At 39.6% G+C, this 22,328-nt stretch overlaps 1 protein-coding gene across 1 annotated transcript in view; it reads right to left on the bottom strand.

The window, feature by feature from the left end:
- Window positions 1-22,328, bottom strand: part of YTHDC2 (YTH N6-methyladenosine RNA binding protein C2) — a 96,163-nt gene that overhangs the window by 69,219 nt on the left and 4,616 nt on the right. The window contains exons 3-5 of the mRNA XM_062189306.1: window positions 15,971-16,167; window positions 14,455-14,654; window positions 778-944 (exon numbers count right to left, since the gene is read on the bottom strand). Coding sequence (XP_062045290.1) covers window positions 778-944; window positions 14,455-14,654; window positions 15,971-16,167 — 564 coding nt within the window. The remainder of the gene's footprint in view (window positions 1-777; window positions 945-14,454; window positions 14,655-15,970; window positions 16,168-22,328) is intronic.

Below are 22,328 nucleotides of genomic sequence, written 5' to 3' on the forward strand. Positions count from 1 at the left end.
TTCAAGTACTCTCATGTATTTCATGTCTTAGAACTTTACAAAGTTACTGACACCAACTTTTTATTATCTAGTTAAAGATCTTAAATGGATTTATAATAAAAAAAACTTAAACACTTTTTGCTTGGGTAAAAAACACATCTCAAAAAGAACTAGTTTTTTAAATCATTATTCAGATCAGAGAACTACTAATACATGTCAAGAAGATATTACTAGTATTATTACTCTAGGTTGGGTATTCCTAACCCAAAAATCTAAAACCTGAAATGCTCCAAAAGCTGAAACTTTCCAGAGCATTCTAGACTAGGCATGTTTAATTGGTAGTACTTATGAAAACATTCTGAAACCTAAAAATCTCCAACATCTGAAATTCTTCTGGTCCCAAGCACTGTGGCTTAGGGATACCCAACCTGCATTAATGATATTAAATCAGCCACTAGCATTTACTGAGTGATTACTATAAACATCATCACATCAGACCTGCACTTTAGATGCTTTTATCAGCCTCATTTTATAGAGGAGGAATTGAGGCTCAGTAAAGTAACTTGCACTTAGTATGAAACTACGATATGCGATCAATGTAAGTCGCTATGCTATAAGTCGTTTTCAGATCAGTTACTCAAACCTGCACTGAGTTTAGACATGACACCCTGACAGTGACTACTGGCAGCAAAATGATTACCTCACATTTCAAATAACACACCATCTATTTTTAAATAAAAGAGAACATAGCCTTTTCTAAATAGGACAAAATACAGGATAGAGGAGGACTGTCTTTACCTGCTTTCTAGTCGGATCTGATAACCGATTGTTTGACCAATCCTTTCCCTTCTCTCTGCAGCAACTCTTTCAGCCACAGCAATTGCTGCTAACCGTCGTGGCTGAGTACAAAATATACGGCAAGGGATACCATTTTTAAAGCAATCATCTAAAAGAAACTGAGGAATCTGAAACGAAAGTTTTAAAATACTCAGAAAAATCCAAGTGAATCAACTGAAAGCCATTACAGCCAAAAAAATTCTATAACATGTCCAAATGTAAACAATCAAAAAATCAGCAACTGCTGTGTAGCTGGCAATAATCACACAGAAAATGTAATTTTAAAAGATCCTGTTCATAATAAAAACTAAAATATTTCAAATCAAACTTATCAGGAAATATGTAAGTTCTATATGAAGATTACAAAATGCCATTGAAAAATGTAAAAGAACATTTGAATATATAAAGAAACATGTCATACTTTTGGATAGCAATAATTAGTAATAATTAATTCTCCCCAAATTATTCTATAAAGTCGATAAAATGGCAATAAAAATTCCATTGATAGGCCAGCATTGTGGCACAGCAGGTAAAGTCACCACCTATGACACTGGCATCCCGTATGGGCATGCTCAAGTCCCAGTTGCTCTACTTCCAATCCTGCTCCCCACTAATGCCTGGGAAAGCAACAGGAGATGGCCCAATTGTTTGGGCCCTGGCACCCATAAGGGAAACCCAGAAAAAATTCCTGGCTCCTGGCTTCGGCCTGGCCCGGCCCCAGCGTTGTGGCCATTTGGGGAGTGAACCATCAGATGGAAGATATCTCTCTCTGTAACTCTGCCTTTCAAACAAATAAATAAATCTCAAAAAAAGTTTTAAATAGTGAAAAGCACAAAGAAAACAGAAATAGCCTACAATTACTGAATTACAAATACTTTTCTATAAATAAAATTCAAACAGATCAGAAAAAATTTTAACTACAAAGTAAAAGTCTTATCCATCATCCTCACCACCAATACCCATCATCTTCTCTTGAGAGCCACTACTTTAGGGACGGCGCTGTAATGTGACAGGGTAAGCCTCTGCCTGTGGCACCGTCATCCCATATGGGCACAGGTTTGAGTCTCGGCTGCTCCTCTTCCCATTCAGGTCTCTGCTATGGCCTAGGAAAGTGCTGGCCCCTGCACCCACATGGGAGGACCTGAGGAAGCTCCTAGTTCCTGGCTTTGGATCAGCTCAGCTCCAGCCGTTGTGGCCATCTGGGGAAGAGATGGAAGACCTTTCTCTCCATCTCTGTTTCTCTCTATGGCTCTACCTCTCAAATAAATAAAATCTTTTTTAAAAAAGTCACTACTTTTAAGTTTCTTATTAATTCTTTCAAGAAAAGTGTATACAATTCAGAATATTTGTGTATAGAAACACATTATTTAGGGGCCAGCGCTGTGGCATAATATGCAAAAGCCTCCGTCTGTGGCACCAGCATCCCATATGGGTGCTGGTTCAAGTACCGGCTGCCTCTCTTCCGAACCCAGCTCTCTGCTAGTGGCCTGGGAAAGAAGTACAATATGGACCAAGTGCTTAGGCTCCTATACCCGTGTGGGAGACCCGGAAGAAGCTCCTGGCTCCAGATCAGCACAGCTCTGGCCATTTGTGGTAACTTGAGGAATGAACCAGTGGATGGAAGACCTTTCTCTCTGTCTCTCCCTCTGTCTGTTTGTAATTCCACCTCTCAAAAAAATACAATAAAATCTTTGGGGCTGGTACTATGGCATAGCAGGTAAAGCCACCATCTATGGTTCCAGCAACCCATATGGGCGCTTGTTTGAATACCAGCTGCTCCATATCTGACCCAGCTCCCTGCTAATGACCTGGCAAAGCAGCAGAAGATGGCCCAAGTCCTTGGACCCCTGCACTCATGTGGGAGACCCGGAGGAGACTCCTGGCTCCTGGCTTTGGATCAACATAACTCCATCCATTGCAGCCAATTGGGGAGTGAACCAGTGGATGTAAGACCTCTCTCTCTGCCTTTGTCTCTCTGTAACTCTCGCTTTCAAATAAATAAATTAAAATTAAAAAATTAAAAACCAAAATCTTAAAAAAAAAGTTATTTATTCATACCAAGTTACTGTAACTAATGTTTGCAATTAACAACTGTAACGTTTCAAATCTACCTAATTTATTTTAACATCTGCATATTTCATCTCTTGGCTATGCTATAATTTAACAAATATATGACTATAAATTTAAGTAATTTCCATTGTTTAGGTTATTACTGATGTTGTTGCTTGTTATGCTGCAATGAACACCTAGTTTCACATACTTCTGTAAAGATGTATGTATTATAAATCATTACCAGTGAAAATGCTCAAAGTATATACATTTTTTCTTTTTTTTTTTAAGATCCATCCATTTATTTGAAAGATTAGAGATGGAATGCATTGTGGCATAGTTGGTAAAGCTGCACCTGCAACACTGGCATCCCATAGGGGCACAGATTCCTGCCCCGGCTTCTCTGCTTCCAATCCAGCTCTCTGTTAATGATCTGAGAAAAGCAGCAGAAGATGCCCCAAGTGCTTGGGTCCCTGCCACCCACAGGGGTGACTCAGATGAACCTCCTGGCTCCCAGCTTAAGTGTGTCCCAGCCCTAGCCATTGCAGCCATCGGAGAAGTGAATCAAAAGACGGATGATCTCTCTCTTCTCTCTCTACCTTTCTATAACTCAGACTTTCAAATAAATCTATAAAAAAATTTTTTTAAAAATAAAGATGAGAGAGATATCCCCACCTGCCAGTTCACTCCCCAAGTGGTCACAACAGCCAGGGCTAAGCCAAAGCCAGGAGCCAGGAGATTTATCCAGATCTTCCATATGGATGGCAGGGTTGTACACAAGCACTTGGGCCATTTCCCACTACTTTTCCCGGGCCATTAGCAGACAGCGGGATCAGAAGCATAGCAGCCAGGACATGAACCTGCACCCATGTGGGATGCCAGCATCACAAGCAGGAGCTTTACCCTCTGTGCCACAATGCCAGCTGCCTAAGTCCCTAATGTAGATAGAAAAATTATCAAATTGTCCTCCAAAACAATTCATACTTCTACCAACAAAGCAGAAGTGCTATCTTCCAATACCCTCATATATACAGGGTATCATAAATTTTTCTAATTTTTGCCAATCTCATAGCTTAAAATAGAGTTTTGATTTTCATTCTTTAATTGTGAATGAAATAGATCATCTTTTCATACATATTGTTAGGAAAAGAGTTGCAGATTGGTGCCTCCTCACAGGGGGCACCAACATGTTAGAAAAAGAGGCGCAGCTGGCCGGCGCCATGGCTCAACAGGCTAATCCTCCGCCTTGCAGCACCGGCACACCAGGTTCTAGTCCCAGTTGGGGTGCTGGATTCTGTCCCGGTTGCCCCTCTTCCAGGACAGCTCTCTGCTGTGGCCAGGGAGTGCAGTGGAGGATGGCCCAAGTGCTTGGGCCCTGCACCCTATGGGAGACCAGGAGAAGCACCTGGCTCCTGCCTTCAGATCAGCGCGGTGCACCAGCTGCAGCACGCCAGCTGCAGTGGCCATTGGAGGGTGAACCAACGGCAAAGGAAGACCTTTCTCTCTGTCTCTCTCTCTCTCATTGTCCACTCTGCCTGTCAAAAATTAAAAAAAAAAGAAAAGAGGCGCAGAATAGAGAGGAGGCAGTGTACAAATTTACAGACAGATCGAATTTATTCAGAGAAAATAAATCCATATAGGTGGGTGACCAACTGCCCGCATGCACACTGATGGAACATGTGACAGAAGGCCTCAACTCCCAGGGGCTGGGGCATCATTGTTCCATCACATATCTTAGCCCCTATAATTTTTTTAACATCAGTTCATCCTTGAAGCAAAAACCATAAGCACTACCAATTACTATATAAAAAGAAAAGCTATGTATATAATTTTCAAACTACAGAAAATATTTTTTTTTTAAATTCCCCAGGCTGGCATTGTGGTATAGTAAGTTAAGATGTCACCTGTGATGCCAGCATCCCACATGGGCACTGGTTCATAATGCAGCTGCTCCACTGCCAATCCAGCTCCCTGCGAATGTGTCTGGAAAAGCAGCAGAGGATGGCCCAAATGCTTGGGTCCCTGACACCCACAGGGGAGAACCAGATGAAGCTCCTGGCTCTACTGTGGCCCATTTGGGGAATGAATTAGCAGATGTAAGATTTCTCTCTCTCTCTCTCTCTCTCTCTCTCTCTTTCATTCTGTCTTTCAAATGAATAAATAAACCTTTTTTTAAAAATCCCTGACAGAGGGGAAAAAAAAAATCTTACTTGGAGAGGCACAAAGATAAGAATTAGATTTGGCTTCTCAAAAACATGCAAGAAAACTGAAATAAAATCTTGAGAGAAAAACCCACCATGCTAGAAGTATGTTCCTTGCAAAATTACCCTTCAAAAGTGAATATTTTCTCAAATGAACAAAACTTGAGGGAATTTATTGCCAATAAACTGTGTTTCAAGAATTTTTTTTTTAAAGTTCTTTAGAGGAGACGCACTAGAAGAGGGCAAGCATTGTGGCACAGGGTTAGCAGCCACTTCAATACCAGCACCCCATCCCGGCTGCTCTGCCTCACATCAGCTTCCTGCTAACACACCTGGGAAGGCAGTGGATGATGTTCAAAGTAGGTGGGCCCCTGCAGCCCATGCAGGAGAACCAGATGAAGTTTGTGGCTCCTAGCCTGGTCCAGACTTGGCTGTTGCAGCCATTTGAGGAGTAATATACCAGATGGAAAATCTGTCTCTCCCTCTCTCTCACTCTGCGTACACACACACACACACACACTTATATATTTCAAATATACACACACACACACACACAGGCTAGAAATTTGGATTTCCATAAAGAGAGCACTGAAGAAATAATAAGTGAAACAAAAACTTTTATTTTTATTATTCTTAATCAACAGTTAAGTTTGTTCAAAATAATAACATATTTGATTATGTATCTTTATATCTATGTGTGTATTTGTATGTTTTTTATATGTAAGTGAAATGAATGATGGCAATACTATAAGGAAAAGGAAGACATTATTAGGATGACTTTGTTATTTAAGGTACACTACCTGTGAAGTGATACAGAGACATTGGAAAGCTCTTAGATGAGTTACAAACATATACTGAAAATTCTAGGGCGAAGGGTAGGCATTTGGCACAGTGGCTAAGTCATCACATAGGATGCCCATATCTCATATTGGAGTGCCTGGATTGAGTCCTACCTACTCTGCTTCCAATCAAGCTTCCTGCTAATGCACACCCTGAGATGCAGCAAATGAAGGTTCTGCTCCAGTCTTTGAATCCCTACCACCCAAGTGAGAGATCAGGAATGAGTTCCTGGATCCTGGCTTCAGCCTGGCCCAGCACAGGCTGTTGTAAGCATTTGGGGAGTGAATCACCAGATGAAAGATATCTCTCTGTTTACCTCTCTGTCTCTGTTTTCAAATAAAATGAAAAAAAAAAATTGTACAGCAACCACTAAAAAAAGTAGATGATGATGAAAGGAATATTATGCTACCTAATACTTGAAAACTATTAAAAGTGGGATCCTTGTATAAGAATAATGAGATCAAACACAAATAATAAGAGTTCTAGAAATAAAACCAGGCATTACAGAAACATATTTGATTGAAAAATGGCATCAGGGGTAGGCATTATGGCAGAACAGGTTGAGACATTGCTTGGATGCCTGCATCTCATATCAGAGTGCTTGGCTCAAGTTCTGGCTACTCTCCTTCCAATCAACTCCCTTCTGATACCACTTGGGAGACAGCAGATAATGGCTCAAGTACTTGAGTTGCTGCCACCCATATGGGAGATGTGGATGCAATTCCTGGCTCCCGGTTTCAGCATGGCCTAGCCCCAGTTGTGGCTATTTAAGGAGTGAACCAGTGGTTGGAAGATAGCTCTTTTTTCTCTGTTAATCTGCTTTTCAAATAAATAAATAACCAAGAATTAAAAACAAGGCCGGTGCCATGGCTCACTAGGCCAATCCTCCACCTGCGGCACCAGCACTCCGGGTTCTAGTCCTGGTTGGGGCGCCGGTTCTGTCCTGGTTGCTCCTCTTCTAGTCCAGCTCTCTGCTGTGACCTGGGAAGGCAGTGGAGGATGGCCCAAGCACTTGGGCCCTGCACCCGCATGGGAGACCAGGAACAAGCACCTGGCTCCTGGCTTCAGATCAGCGCAATGCGCCAGCCGTAGCAGCCGTTGGGGGTGAACCTACGGAAGGAAGACCTTTTTCTCTGTCTCTGTCTCTCTAACTCTGCCTGTCAAAAAAATTAAAAACAAAAAGAGAAATGGTTTTATGAGACACCAAGACAGCAGAACACAGAGGGAGCTTACTGCTCTAGTCTAGGGGAAGATAATTAGAAGAAAATAGAGAGAGTGCAATCCCAGGGAAGAGTTAAGGAAAAATCAGCAGAGGAAACACCACACAAATTAGAGGGACACTATGAACCTACACGGAGGGCGTAGACACACACAACTCAGGACCCCAGCAGCCGAGAGCCTCAACACCAGCTTTGGAGAGTGGAGAGTGAGGTAAGACCAGAATGCAACAGCCCGAGCCACTGGCGATAAAGCTGCAGGAAGAGCCTGGCATGAATAAGGCTTGGAGCCCTGTGGAAGACAGTGTACCTGCCAAACTAGGAGGAGAAAAAGGGGCCACTTTTTTTCTCTCTCCCTGATCACCCAGCACCGTTGCCATTTTGGACATACATAACAGCTGTGCCAGCTCATGTCTGCGCACCCAGCAAACAGACGAATGCAGACGCCTGAGTCTGGCCAGGAGAACAAAGGGCTAGGTGCTTGTGACTGTGGGAGCCTTGTGTGCTGGGACTGTGAAAACACTGTGGCTGGCCGGTGCCGTGGCTCACTAGGCTAATCCTCCGCCTGCGGCACCAGCACTCCAGTTGGGGCGCCGGTTCCATCCTGGTTGCCCCTCTTCCAGTCCAGCTCTCTGCTGTGGCCTGGGAAGGCAGTGGAGGATGGCCTGGGGCATTGGGCCCTGCACCCGCATGGGAGACCAGGAGGAGGCATGTGGCTCCTGGCTTCAGATCGGCGCAGCGCCGGCCATAGCAGCCACTTGGGGGGTGAACCAAAGGAAAAAGGAGGACCTTTCTCTGTCTGAAACTCTGTCAAAAAAAAAAAACAAAACAAAACAAAAACACTGTGGCTGTGTGTGAGGGCACAGGGTGCAGCTGGGACTTTGGGCTGTCACTGTGGGAGGCTCCACATGCTCAGGGCTCCCTGATTCCCTGGTGAAAGTCACTGCTGCGGGATCGGTACTCAATCCAAGGATTGCACAGATCCTTTGTGTGTGGCTCTTGTGGCAATGCAAACATTATATCCACTGGGGTATAATATTTTTTAATTATTTTTTTATTTTTAAATATTTTAATTACATAAGTATTTTTCTGGAAAAATAGAAATGAAATATAGATTTGAACTACTTAAAGAATGAAAATACTGATAGTGCTTATAAACACTGTGTACTCTTTCGTGTTTGAGGCTTCTAAACTTAAGTGTTTACTAGATCTTTCCCCGGAAATCCTGCTCTTCTTTCCTGTGCTTCATGCATTTAATCTTATTACTGATGCTTTAAAGCAGCAGGGTTAAAGTGTCATTATATCTGTGTTCATTATGAATCCCAAAGCTTTTATAGTTAGGAAAAAGTCTCAACAATACTCTTAGTGTCATTTTTTGTTAATATTTTACCCATTAATGGTATTTTAGATACTTTAAATCATTTTAATAAGGTGTCTATAAAATTTAAAACATTATATGTTGTATTTGAACAGTAAAGAGTAAGAAAAAAATACTAGCTTACTGAGACTGTAGATGTTCCATTAGTTAAACTTCAAAATTTGTAATAAAGGAACTTTCAGATAGGTTGAGACGTGACAATATCCATTAAACTAGTTCCTGTGACATGGAAAGGAACCCCAGAAGCAGTGGAGGATCGGGAGGGCATTTACTAGCCATGGTTGCGGTTGTGGTCTGCTCGTACTTAAATACAGATAGTGACACAGTGACACTTTTGTTGCCCAACAATCTGGAGTAGTGACCTACATTTATCTGTATTAACAACTGTAAATTAATGAAATCTACAAAGAAGAAACTTTATGACTGTACTATATTTGGGAGCCTTTGTATAGCTAGGTAATGTTTCCAGGATACAAAGTATTTGGATTTTAAAATTTACCATTATAAGGAAGAAGACATGGCATTATTCTACATACTTAAATGATAACGTGTTTACTGAGTTTCAGAAGAAAAAATATGAAATGAGTAATTGTTACTACATTAGCTATAATGTTAAATTGGCAAGTTGTAGCATAAAGCTTAAATCTGTGTTTCAAGTAGTCTAACGCTGCTTTGTATATACTGTAAGTGCTACAAATAGTCTCAAGACTGGACACGTATTGATACCTCTCAAATGAATACCACCTTTGATGTAGGTGTTTTGCTATGTCTCAGAAAATATCTGAGTATCTTTGAATTTATCTGTTTGGTAATGAAGATACTTCCTGTTCTTTTGTTGTTATTCTTCCATATTTTCATGTTAAAATTTGAATTTTTACATTTTTACTACTATTAAACACAATTTGTTCAATGGTTAAAATGGAGTTGTCAGTGAAGAAACAAAAACAGCCTCATTCATGTAACTGCCTAAGTAGAAAACACATTTTGTCTTCTATGTTCATATATTTTTAAGGATCTGTATCTCTGTTTAAATATAAGTGATGATGTTTAGGCTTTGTTTCTGTTTAATAAGGCTTTTTACCACTGGCTAAATGAAGGAATATATCTTTTTGAAGAGATTTATATTCTGTAAATAAAAATTGGTTGAAACAATTAAAAAAAGAAAAATATGATCACAACAACAAAAAAAGAAAGAAAAGGGGAAAAAAGAAAATCATTTTTCTTTTTTTAAATTTGAGAACAGGCAGTGCCTTCTTTAGCATAGTCTAAAACCTAACCAAAAATGACAAATTTGACTAAATAAAATAATAAAAGTACCATAAAAGGTACCATAAAAAAAGTTAACAAACAAAAATAAGGATAAATTATTTTTAAGATGTTTAAAAGACAACACTCATGCATCTATAATACATGTTCTAAAAAATAAATTCAAAATAATTAAGCCAAAAGAAAAATAGGATATAAGTAAGAATCTCAAGTGAAGATAAACAAACACATAACAAGCAAATAAAAATATACTTAACTCTTTAAGAATCAAAGAAATGTAAATCAAACATTGTATTCTTACCAGCTTGATAAGGGTAAAAAAATAATATTCATTTTTGCTCAAGCTTTAGGGAAATGTGAACTTTCAATATCGTGTGTGTGTATATATATATATATATTTATTTATTTGACAGGTAGAGTTGTAGACAGTGAGGGAAAGACAGAGAGAAAGGTCTTCCTTCCGTTGGTTCACCCCCGAAATGGCCGCCACGGCCGCCGCTGTGCCGATCTGAAGCCAGGAGCCAGGTGCTTGTTCCTGGTCTCCCATGCAGGTGCAGAGGCCCAAGTACCTGGGCCAACCTCCACTGCCCTCCTGGGCCACAGCAGAGAGCTGGACTGGAAGAGGAGCAACTGAGACTAGAACCGGTGCCCATATGGGATGCTGGCACCGCAGGTGGAGGATTAACCAAGTGAGCCACAGCACCGGCCCCTCAATATCATATATTTAAACTCTTCAGAGTTATTACACAATAACTATTTAATATAGGTATTAAAATTTTAATTGCCATACCCTAATCTGGTTTTTCCTATTCTTGGAATTTACCCTACTGAAAAACTTGCACAAAGAGGAAAGCAATATCAATATACAACATAAGAAAATACAATTTAATAGTAAGATTCCTAACATCTATGAATTTTAGTTTTTACTCCTTTTTTTAAAAAAGAGATAATGTAACATGTCTTAGGGCTGAGAGGCTGAAATGAGACAACCTTGTAAAAACTCAGAACATAGTAAACATCAGCTTTGTATCTTTTTTTATCATTACCAAAATGCACAAGAATGCTACACAGTTCTTTCAAAAACAACATACATCTCTACGTACTGGTATGGGGAAACATCAAATTTCTGGTAAGTAGAAAAAAGCAACTTGTAAAGTATAGGTATATGACTATCCCATGTTTGTTTTTAAAAATCAATTTGGGGCCAGAATTGCAGCATAGCAGGTTAAAAGCCACTACCTGTGATGCCAGCATCCCATAAAGGCACCAGGTTGAGTCCTGGCTGCTCCATTTCCAATCCAGCTCCCTGCTAACGTGCCTGGGAAAGCAGTGAAAGATGGCTCAAATGCTTGGAACCCTGAATCCATGTGGAAGACCAAGGAGAAGCTCCTAGCTTTGGACCAGCCTTGCTCTGGCCGTTGTGGCCGTTTAGGGAGTGAACCAGCAAACACTGTCTCTTCCTCTTTCTCTGTAACTCTCAAATAAATAGGAGCCGGTGTTGTAGTGTAGCAGGTAAAACCCACTGCCTATGATGCCAGCATCTCATATGGGTGCCAGTTCATGTCCTGGCTGCTCCACTTCCAATCCAGCTCCTGCTAATGGCCCGGGAAAAGCAGCAGATAATAGCCCAAGCGCTTGGGCCCCTGCACCCACGTAGGAAACCCAGAAGAAGCTACTGGCTTCAGCCTGGCTCAGCACTGCCCAATGCAACCATCTGGGGAGTGAACCAACAGATTGAAGATCTTTCTCTGTCACTGACTTTCAAATAAATTAATAAATCTTAAAAAAAAAAAAAAGCAATTTATATCATTGCTACAAAGAAAACAAAAACACACAAACCAATCCCCAAGAAAGAAACCAAAAACATGTATTTCAAATTTCTGAAAATAATACAGGAGAAAAGGTGGCACGAAATTACAATTCTCTTTAACTTTCTATGTAACATTTTCCATAATGTTTAAATTTTTTAATCAAGATATATTTGTTTATTTAAAAGTCAGAAATACAGAGAAAAGGAGAGAGATCTTCCATCCACTGGTTTGTTTCCCAAATGGCTACAACAGTCAGGGCTGGTCAGGCCAGGAGCTTCTTCCGGGTCTCCCACATGGGTATAGGGTCCCAAGCACTTGGGTCACCTTCCACTGCTTTCTCAGGCTCATTAGCAGGAAGCTGAATCAGGAGTAGAGCAGCTGGTCTCGAACTCAATACCCATATGGGACACTGGCACTGCAGGCAGAGGCTTAACCTTCTATGCCACAGTGCTGGCCCCAATGTTTAAGTTTTACATAGTAAACATGAAAAAGGGAAAAACATAAAAGCATTTAACTTCTTAATACCATCAAAGTTAAGATAAAACTGGCCAATAGCACTATTTTATCTTCTGTTTTGTGTTTCACAGGAAGAAACACTAGCAATTTTATCTCCTTAGCAAAATAGATTTCTTAAATTTAAATCTATTACATTACTACTTCCTTCTTGAAAATCAAGAGTATAATATTTACCTATAAGTTTAATTATTGAGTATTAAAATTATATACATAATTATGAAAAACAGGCCTTCATCAGTCTGATATACAAATAGCATTAGAAGGGACATTCAGATAACTTAAATAAGAGCATTAATAATTTATCAAAACTTCCATAATCTCCACTCGGTTTAATTAAAACTGCTACAATTAACACCTAATGGTAAACTTACTCCATTTAAAAAAAATGTTTACTTATTTAATTTGAGAGGCAGACAGAGGGAGACATCTTTCACCCACTGATCCATTTACAAATGCCTCCAACGCCAAGGCTAGGCTTGGCTGAAGCCAGTAGCCATGAACTCAATCGAGGTCTCGCACATGAGAGCAGGAACCCAATTATTTAAGTCATAACCTCCTGCCTCCCAGGGTGTGCACTAGCAGAAAGCTGGAATTGGGAGCAGAGCCAGGACTTGAATCCAGGCATCCTAAATGGTGTCTTAAGCACCAGGCCAAATATCCACCAAAAAAAAAATAATAAAATAAAAATAGAATAAAATAAAAATAAAACAACCAAAGACATCTGAACAGATTCTTTAGAATGACTCCATGGAAAACCTGACTAAATTCTAAAAGGACTCACACTAAACAAAACTTTTATATATTGTCAGATAAAATGTTATTACTTTTTTAATTATTTAGGTTTGTAGGCTCAAGTTTTAAGGATAAAGAGTCGTACTTCTCTGTAAACCTCTATTTGTTATAAACAACCCAATCTACAGGATTTAGTTACAGCCACAGAAAATGGACTAATTCACTTTTCCACCACTTTGCCTTACCTACAGACTAAGTTTATTAAACCCATCAATATAACCATGAGAAATCTTAAGTAACTGTAAAAAGCAAATTTTGTCCATAAAAAAGAAAAAGTGCAAACATATTATCTTATCTGAACTCTATTAACAACAAAGTAATTTTAGTGCTGACAGTGAAATGCTAAAAGCACCTAAGAAAACACCATATCATGCCACACTTACTTCCTATCTGTTACCATGAACAGAACTTCATGCTAATGAGCTACTTTGATTCTGAATACCCAAGTAAAACCTATCCGATTTAATCCATTCTTCAATCAACTTTATATTATATTAATACTTGTGTTGTTATTGCTTTTACTTTAGCCTTAGCTCCTTTTATTTTTAGAGTTAACAGAGAGATAGACAGACAGAGATCTTCCATCCACAGATTCAATCTCCAAATGGCTGCAGGGTCAAAGCTGGGCCGAACGGAGCCAGAAGCTTCTTCTGGGTCTCCTATGTGAGTGCAGAGATCCAAGTACTTGGTTCATCTACCACTGCTTTCCCAGGCCATAGCAGAGAGCTGAATGGGAACTGGAGTAGCCAGGACTCTAACCAGTGCCCATATGGGATGCTGACACTGCAGGTAGCGGCTTTACTCGCTATACCACATCACTGGTCCTACCTTTAGCTCCTACATGTGAAACACTAACACAGACACTACAGAGATTTTTCTCTAATCCTCACCTTGAAAAGCAGCAATTTTGGCCAGCGCCACAGCTCACTAAGCTAATCCTCTGCCTAAGGCGCCAGCACCCCAGGTTCTGGTCCCGGTTGGGGCACTGGATTCTGTCCCGGTTGCTCCTCTTCCAGTCCAGCTCTCTGCTGTGGCCCGGGGAAGGCAGTGGAGGATGGCCCAACTCCCTGGGCCCTGCACCCACATGGGAGACCAGGAACAAGCACCTGGCTCCTGGCTTTGGATGGGCACAGCACACTGGCCGTGGCAGCCACTTGGGGGGTGAACCTACTCTCACCGCCACTCTGCCTATCAAAAAAAAATTAAAAAAAAAAAAAAAAAAAGAAAAGCAGCAATTTTTAGTCCCAGATTCTAGCTCAGAGAGTATAAAACTAGCCTGAAACTTTATATCCAGCCTATAGCCCAAGCCTATATTCCTACAATAACACCAAGTCACATCGTCATCTCTGTTTAAATAAAAGCCAAATAGTAATTTTTAAATAAATAATTTAAACCATTTGCTTTTTATAAACTCTCAAAATGTATCCCCAGCAGTAATCTATGTCTGAAATAACCATTAGGATAACCAGATGTTTCTTTTTCTGTATTTTATAACACATATAAATTTGTACAAAATTACAACATGGATATTTTTAATTTCTTCTATAAACACCAAAAAAGAAACAAACCTGCGTGGTCTTTCCAGACCCAGTTTCTCCAACAATCAAAACTACTTTATTTTCCTTAATTATTTTAACAATTTCTTCTTGTTTCTCAAACACTGGCAAAGATTGCCTGAAAGAATCAAATTCAGATTCCCCTCTTTTCACTGGAATTTGAGGAATGCCATTGTTGAGTCTCCCACTTGTCTTGCTCATTTCTCTGTTTTCTTTGAACATGAACAGAAGAACAAAAATTTATGACCAACATTGAAAAAAATGTTAAAAGTAAAGATAAGTAATTTCTAATGTCCTTTCAAGCATTTCTTCTTAGTCTAGACAATGTTAGCAAGCAATGCCTCAACTACTGCACTACAACACTTGTTATTCCAGAAAGTAAGCCTTCAAAAGTATTTCTGATGCATAATGTTGCAAAATGAATAATATTTCATTCATTCATTAATATTGAATGAATAAAAAATCATTCAATAACTATTAAAAATTTTTAAAAACAGAATTTTGATAATCTAAATTATTTTCAAACCTGTTCTAAGTTTCTATTAATGTCATAGAACAGTAAAATTTTATAGTAAGAACTAATGTGCACTATAAAATCTGTTATAAACAATATGAAAATATATTCCAAAAAAAGGAAAATACCCTACACATATCCTTAAAGTTATACTCATAAGACTAAAGGACCAAATTGAATAGTATGCATTAATATAGGATCCTAAGGCTTAAGAAATGTCCTGATCGAGCATTTCAGCCAACATCCACGATTAACAAAGTAGGCAGGAATAAAAAAGAGGCATGAAGCATTTTATGTTCTTCATATAGCTGGAAATATTCTTTGCATAATATCCAGGATAACATATTTCCCACATTCTGCAGATCTGCTCTAACAGCAATAATTAAGCAAATTCTGTCACCATAGGCAATGAAACAATTTTCTCACTAGGGAAGTTATATTTACAAATAGTAAAACTACAACTTCATTTTACAATACATTTATTCATATACCTTTGAGCAATTTAATGTAATAATGATTCTGTCCCATCCCTTACCAGAAGCTAAAGCCCCATTCACAATCTCACTCCAGAGCCCATCATGACAGTACAAAGCAGCAAAGTGCAGAACTTAGGGTCAAATCCCAGGTCTACAGTTTCCTGGTTGACTGAGAGGCCATGAGTAAATTATTCAAGTCGTCTGAACCCGTTTCTGCCCCTATGAAACAGAGGAAATGTGTACCTTGCAAGAGTTGTTGCTATGAGGCCTCTGACACAGTATGCTCCCTAGTACACAGTAAGTGCTTAATAAATGGTAGTTATTATTATAACTCCTTAAAAAACAAACTTGTTTCAACTCTGACATGCCTTAATGTTGCATTTTGTTTTTAAATCTTTCAGAACTCTTAATCATTTCTAACAAACTATTCAATTTGAGAAAACTTATTTCATCTTAGTTTTTAGATTTATTTAATCTAAAATGGAAAACGATCATCAAATAATAGGGTAAACAAGAATGCTCCCCAGAAAATACATACCAGCTTCAACTGCAAACACATTTCCTCTTTCAGTTTTAGGCAGAAGTTCAGTGCGCTCTTTATTGGTGACAGGAAATCTTTGAATTAGGCTCCTAACAGCATGTTTTGTATTATGAGTCAAATTACAGGTCATCATTGCATGAGCTGTTTCTGATCCATCTTTTTTCTTCACAGTTAGGTATCTATTTGCTCCCTTTCTGAATATTAACAGAAATCATTTATTTACTACACATATAGAGAGAGTCAACTTTTTCATAGATGATATATGCCCACTTAAAAAATACATCTCAAGCTAAACATTGAAAAACAAATTAAAATGCTTTGAGAGCTAAGCTAAAAGTTCCAAAATATTCAGGACATAAAGGTTTGGGGCTCAAGCAGCCACAAAACTATTTTCAATTAAAATTTCAAAATGCTATAAATCCAGTTTTAAAGTCAGCAAAAGGACTACTTACCCATAATGTTACAGTTCTTTAGCAGACTTCATGGTAGATGAAACACCACCAGTTAATACATGCTGGGAAGCATATAGAGGGAAAAAACAATCTGAACTACGGAACCTAAAAATGATCACGAAAAAGTGATGGCTCACTGTTCTGACTAGTATGTCCCACTGAAATGTTTCTACAGTCTGCTGGTAATGTTACACTCCCATGAACACCTGCTAAGAGAGCCAAGCATAGCAGCTGGACCAAAAATGCGTAAATCTGAATCACTAGTAACTCTTTTTAATATACATTTTTTTTCAAGTGAAAGAATTTTTTCAAAGCTTCTGGTTCTACCCTTGAATTGTAAGATAATGATGATATGCTATAACTATATTTGTTTCCCTCAGTGGTTCACACCTATAATCCAGCAGTGTGATACTGGTTAGGAGCTCGGCCTCCAAAGGCACACAGACCTAGATTTGCAATCCAGTTCTACCACTTGCTAGCTGTGGGGACCCCAAGCAAATTATTTAATGATTCTGCACCTAAGATAATAGTTTGTTTCAAAAGATCATTCATATGGTTAAATAAGAACATGCATTTGAAGTACAATATCTCTCACATAGTAGGTTCTAAATAAATCAAAACTATCACAATTAGGGGAAAACATAGTTTTTAAACTGTAAAGTTATCCAGAATATTCCATGAAGTGTTTTACCATTTGTTAGTCACTATCATATTATAGAAATGAGCAACACAGCCACAAATACAGTGAAAATCACATGTATAATTTTATAGTTTTCATTAAAATTTTGTCAACATCTTCATTATTAGACTGATACTAAACTAAGGATTAACCTATACAGCTTTAGGTATGTATGTCTTCTAAGTGAAACTTCCACTTTACTAAGATTTTTAACTCTAGAAACTACTTGAATGCTGTAATGAATAGCTTTATATACTGTCAATTACCCCTCAACAGGTACTTAGCAATACTTAAAATGAGGCTATAAAAATAAAATAGTTAAAACATAACCTGGGGTCGACACTGTGGCATAGCAGGTAAAGCAGCCGCCTGCAGTGCTGGCATCCCATATGGGCACCGATTCGAGACCCAGCTGCTCCACTTCCGATCCAGCTCTTTGCTATGGCCTGGAAAGCAGTGGAAGACGGCTCAAGTCCTTGGGCCCCTGAACCTGCGTTGGAGACCCGGAAGAAGCTCCTGGCTCCTGGCTTTGGATTGGCATAGCTCTGGCCATTGCGGCCAATTGTAACTCTTTCAAATAAAAAAATCTTTTTAAAAAAATCTCTATATTTGTTCTAAAATGCTTTTCCTTAAAAATCATCTCAGGAAGCTTTTGCTATATTTTACCTTTAACCTGATTATCTTTTCACTCATTCACCATATAGTAAACACTTACTATATGCCTGGAACTATAGTAGAAGCTAGGATTACAAAATGGTGTAAAAGATAAACTTTTTTCAATAAGTTGACAACTCAAATAATGGATCACATTGAAACCTTCCTTACATAGGCTGTCTAAGAATACTGTAACATTTATGTATAAAAATAACTCAAATTAACCAGTGGCAAGTACTTTGCCATTACTACTTAAAATTTTCTGAATTCAGTTTCAGCACAGATGGTAGAACAAAAAGATAGTATTAACTTGACAATTTCAATGTTTTAATACAAAATTCTGCTTGTGGCTATTATTGCTCATTCCTACCACATTCAGCACCATGACGTCAGTGATACACATCTTATGATATAGCATAAAAAGATTAATAAAATTGTGGGTAAAATATTTGCTTCATCACTATGAGGATGGAAACATACAAGACAGTAGATATTTCTTTAAAGATTTATATGTTAATTTTAAAGGCAGAGTTACAAAGAAAGGAAGACAGAGAAAGAGAGAGAGAGAGAGAGAAAGAGAGAGATAGGTAGGTAGGTAGAGGGAGGGAGAGAGAAACTTCCATCAACTGGTTCACTCCCCAAATGGCAAAAGACAGGACTTTCATTTGTGTCCCTCATGTAGGCGGCAGGAGCCCAAGGATTTGGATCATCTTCCACTACTTTCCCAGGCACATTATCAGGGAGCTGGATCAGAAGTGAACCACCTGGGACTGGAACTGGTGCTCAGATGGGATGTTGGTGTAGCAAGAGGCAGCTTAACCTGCTGCACCACAATGCTGGGTCCACAACACAGTAGAGATTCATTCTGCTGTATAATCTGACACACTGAAATCCCATCATACATTCATCCAAGGTAAAATAACACTATGTCTTTATGAAAAACCAAAGAGTAGTATGCTTTACAAAGCAAAATTAACTAGAAACTAGTTGCACATATGGAACAGATGTTAGACAACTTCACAATTTATTTTAAATCATAAAATGTAAAGTATAAAAATAAATATGGGAGGGAAGGAAGACATTATGGGTTTAAAGTCACAGTCAGCAAGACTAAGTTTCAGTATTGTATTGCATAATAGGGTGACTATAGTTAACAATGGGTATATTTCAAAATAAGAGGATTTAAAATGTTTTCACCAACAAAATGTATTTGAGGTGATGGATATGCTAACTACCCAATTTCCATGATAAGCACATGTACCATACAAATATATGCTAATATTTGTCAATTTAAATATAAATAAAATAGAAAACATAAACAAAAAATAAATTAAGATCACAGATAAGATCATAACTTACATAACTCTTATAACTTCCTAACCAATTCATGTCATAATAAACCTTTAGCATTTCAGTGGCTTTTTCTTTTTAAATAAAAATGATATAGGGGCCAACACTTTGGCGTAGCAGGTTAAAAAAGCCCCAGTCTGCAGAGCTGGCAGCCAATATGGGTGCCAGTTTGAGTCCCAGCTGTCCCACTTACAACCCAACTCCCTGCTAATGAGCCTGAGAAAGCAGGAGAATATGGCCCAAGTCCTTGGGCCCCTGCACCCACGTGGGAGACTCAGAAGAAGCTCCTGGCTTCAGTTTGTCTTAGCTCTAGCCATTGTAGCCATTTGGGGCATGAACCACCAGATGGAAGACCTCTCTCTGTGTCTCTACCTCTCCCTGTAACCCTTTCAAATAAATAAAACCTTTAAAAAAATGATGATATAACTAATCAAAGTTGATATATCAATTTATCAATTTACAAAACATTAGTGAATATTTAACTCAACTACAACTGAATGCTTCATTATGCCCTATTTCCCAAAACTGAGAACAATTTTAAAAATTACTTAAAGAAGTGAATTCTGAAATGATTAGTTTAAAAGGTCACAGTCACCATGGAGCTAATGTCTCTAAAAATGTGACAGGCATTTGTTTGATGCCTGCTAAATACTTAATTTCACACTCTCTTAATTTGTACTTCCATTAGGCACACAGATGCAAAGATCTAGTTCCAAATCCTTTTCTCCCTAATACTGTTACACAGAATTACAATTTCTTAAAAGTCTATATCACACTAATTTGGTTTTTTATGATTATCTAGACAATATTATACATCAAATCTATTAACTTTTTTTTTAAAAGATTTATTTTTATTTATTTGAAAGGAAGAGTTAGAAAGAAAGAGAGGTCTTCCATCTGCTGGTTCACTCCCCAAATGGCCACAATGGCCAGAGCTGGGCCTACCTGAAGCCAGGAGGCAGGAGCTTCTTCCCAGTCTCCCACATGGGGGCAGGGGTTCAAGGACTTATCCCATCTTCCTATGTTTTCCCAGGCCACAAGCAGGGAGCTGGATTGGTAGTGGAGCAGCTAGGATTCGAACCATATGCGATGCCGGCACTGCAGGAAGAGGCTTAACCGGCTACACCACAGTACCAGCCCATTAACTTTATTTTGTCACTGAATTGAATAGTTGCTTTCATGTCATGTTAACTATGCTTATAGTAAATTTGTTCCTTGTATGGTCTTAATGGACTATAAGCAAGCTGGAGGTAAAATCTACCTAATTTCTGTTCTAACTCTTCCACAGTACCAAGTACACTGCTATGAACCTATTTTGAACGTCAAAAATTAATTAGCTACACATCAACTATATTCAAATCCTGGCTCTGCCATATGCTAGTTATCCAACCTCGAGAAAATTACTTAATAGTTCTAAGTTTAATTGCCACATCAGGTATACAGGTACAGGACATTAATAATATATAACACAGCCGGCGCCGCGGCTCACTAGGCTAATCCTCCGCCTGCGGCGCCGGCACTCCGTTTGGGGTGCTGGTTCTGTCCCAGTTGCTCCTCTTCCAGTCTCTGCTGTGGCCTGGGAAGGCAGTGGAGGATGGCCCACTTGGGCCTTGCACCCGCATGGGAGACCAGGAGAAGCACCTGGCTCCTGGCTTTGGATCCGCGCGGCGCGCCGGCCGTAGCAGCCATCTGGGGGGTGAACCAAAGGAAGAAAGACCTTTCTCTCTGTCTCTCTCTCTCTCTCACTGTCTAACTCTGCCTGTCAAATAATAATAATAATAATAATATAACACAACTTATAAAACTGTTGAAGGGTGGGAGCAGACATCTAGCCTCACGGTTAAGATGCCTACATCCTACCTCACAGTGCCTGAGTTAGATACCTAGTTCTGGCTATTGACTCCAGTTTCCTGCCAGTGCAGACCCTGGGAGGCAGGGTTGTATCTCAAGTAATTGGGCTCCTGCTCCCCACATACATTTAGATTGAGAGTCCCAGCTTCCAATTTACCCCACCCAGCTCCAGCCATTGCAGGCATTCTGGGAATGAACTGATGGATGAGAGCTCCCTCTCCCTGTTTCTCTAAGAGGCTGACACCATGGTGCGATGAGTTAAACAACAGCCTGCAGCGCTGGCATCCCATACCAGTTCCAGGTGCTCCACTTCCAAATTCAGCTCTCTGCTAATGCACCTGGAAAAGCAGCAGACCGTGGTCCAAATCTTTGGGTCCCTGCCACCCACATGAGTGGCCTGGAAGAATCTCCTGGCTCCTCAGCATGGCCAGACCCCGGTCGCTGTGGCCATTTGGGGAGTGAACCAGCTGACAGAAGATCTCTCTCTCTCTCTCAATCTCTCCTTCTCTCTCCTTGTAATCCCAACTCTCAAATAAATAAATATATTTTTTAAAAAAAGATATGTTTAGCCAGCACAGTGGCTCAATAGGCTAATCCTCCGCCTTGTGGCGCCGGCACACCAGGTTCTAGTCCCAGTCAGGGCGCCGGATTCTATCCCGGTTGCCCCTCTTCCAGGCCAGCTCTCTGCTGTGGCCAGGGAGTGCAGTGGAGGATGGCCCAAGTGCTTGGGCCCTGCACCCCATGGGAGACCAGGAGAAGCACCTGGCTCCTGCCTTCGGATCAGTGCAGTGCGCCGGCCGCAGCGCATTGGCCGCGGCGGCCATTGGAGGGTGAACCAACGGCAAAGGAAGACCTTTCTCTCTCTCTCTCTCTCTCACTGTCCACTCTGCCTGTCAAAAATAAAATAAAAATAAAAATAAAAAAGATCTGTTTAAAAAAAATCTGTTGCAGGATTAAATGACAAATCCATGTAATGTACCTAGAGGAATGCCTGTGGCAAAAGATCAGTTAATAAATGTTACCTCCTGCTATTATTAATGCACACAGCAAGGTTTCTTTTTTTCATGGATGTGCAAAAATTCACTAAGAGTTCATAATTTTAAATCCATGTTTCCTATTTTATCTGGGGCAAGGCACAATGCAACCTTCCCAGGAAATAACTAAATAGGAAAATGGGGGGGGGGGGGGTGTTCCTGGTAAGGTAAAGCCCTCTGGTCAGGATGAGTAGCATATAACAGTACCTAATAAGCAGTGACACTAGCAGTCACACGAGTAATTTCTCTGTACTATATATATATATATATATTTTTTTAAGACGTATTTATTTATTTATTTGAAAGGTAAAGTTAGCGAGGCAGAGTCAGAGAGG

The sequence above is a fragment of the Lepus europaeus genome, chromosome 4 (assembly GCF_033115175.1).
Source record: "Lepus europaeus isolate LE1 chromosome 4, mLepTim1.pri, whole genome shotgun sequence".
NCBI classification, from domain to species: Eukaryota; Metazoa; Chordata; class Mammalia; order Lagomorpha; family Leporidae; genus Lepus; species Lepus europaeus.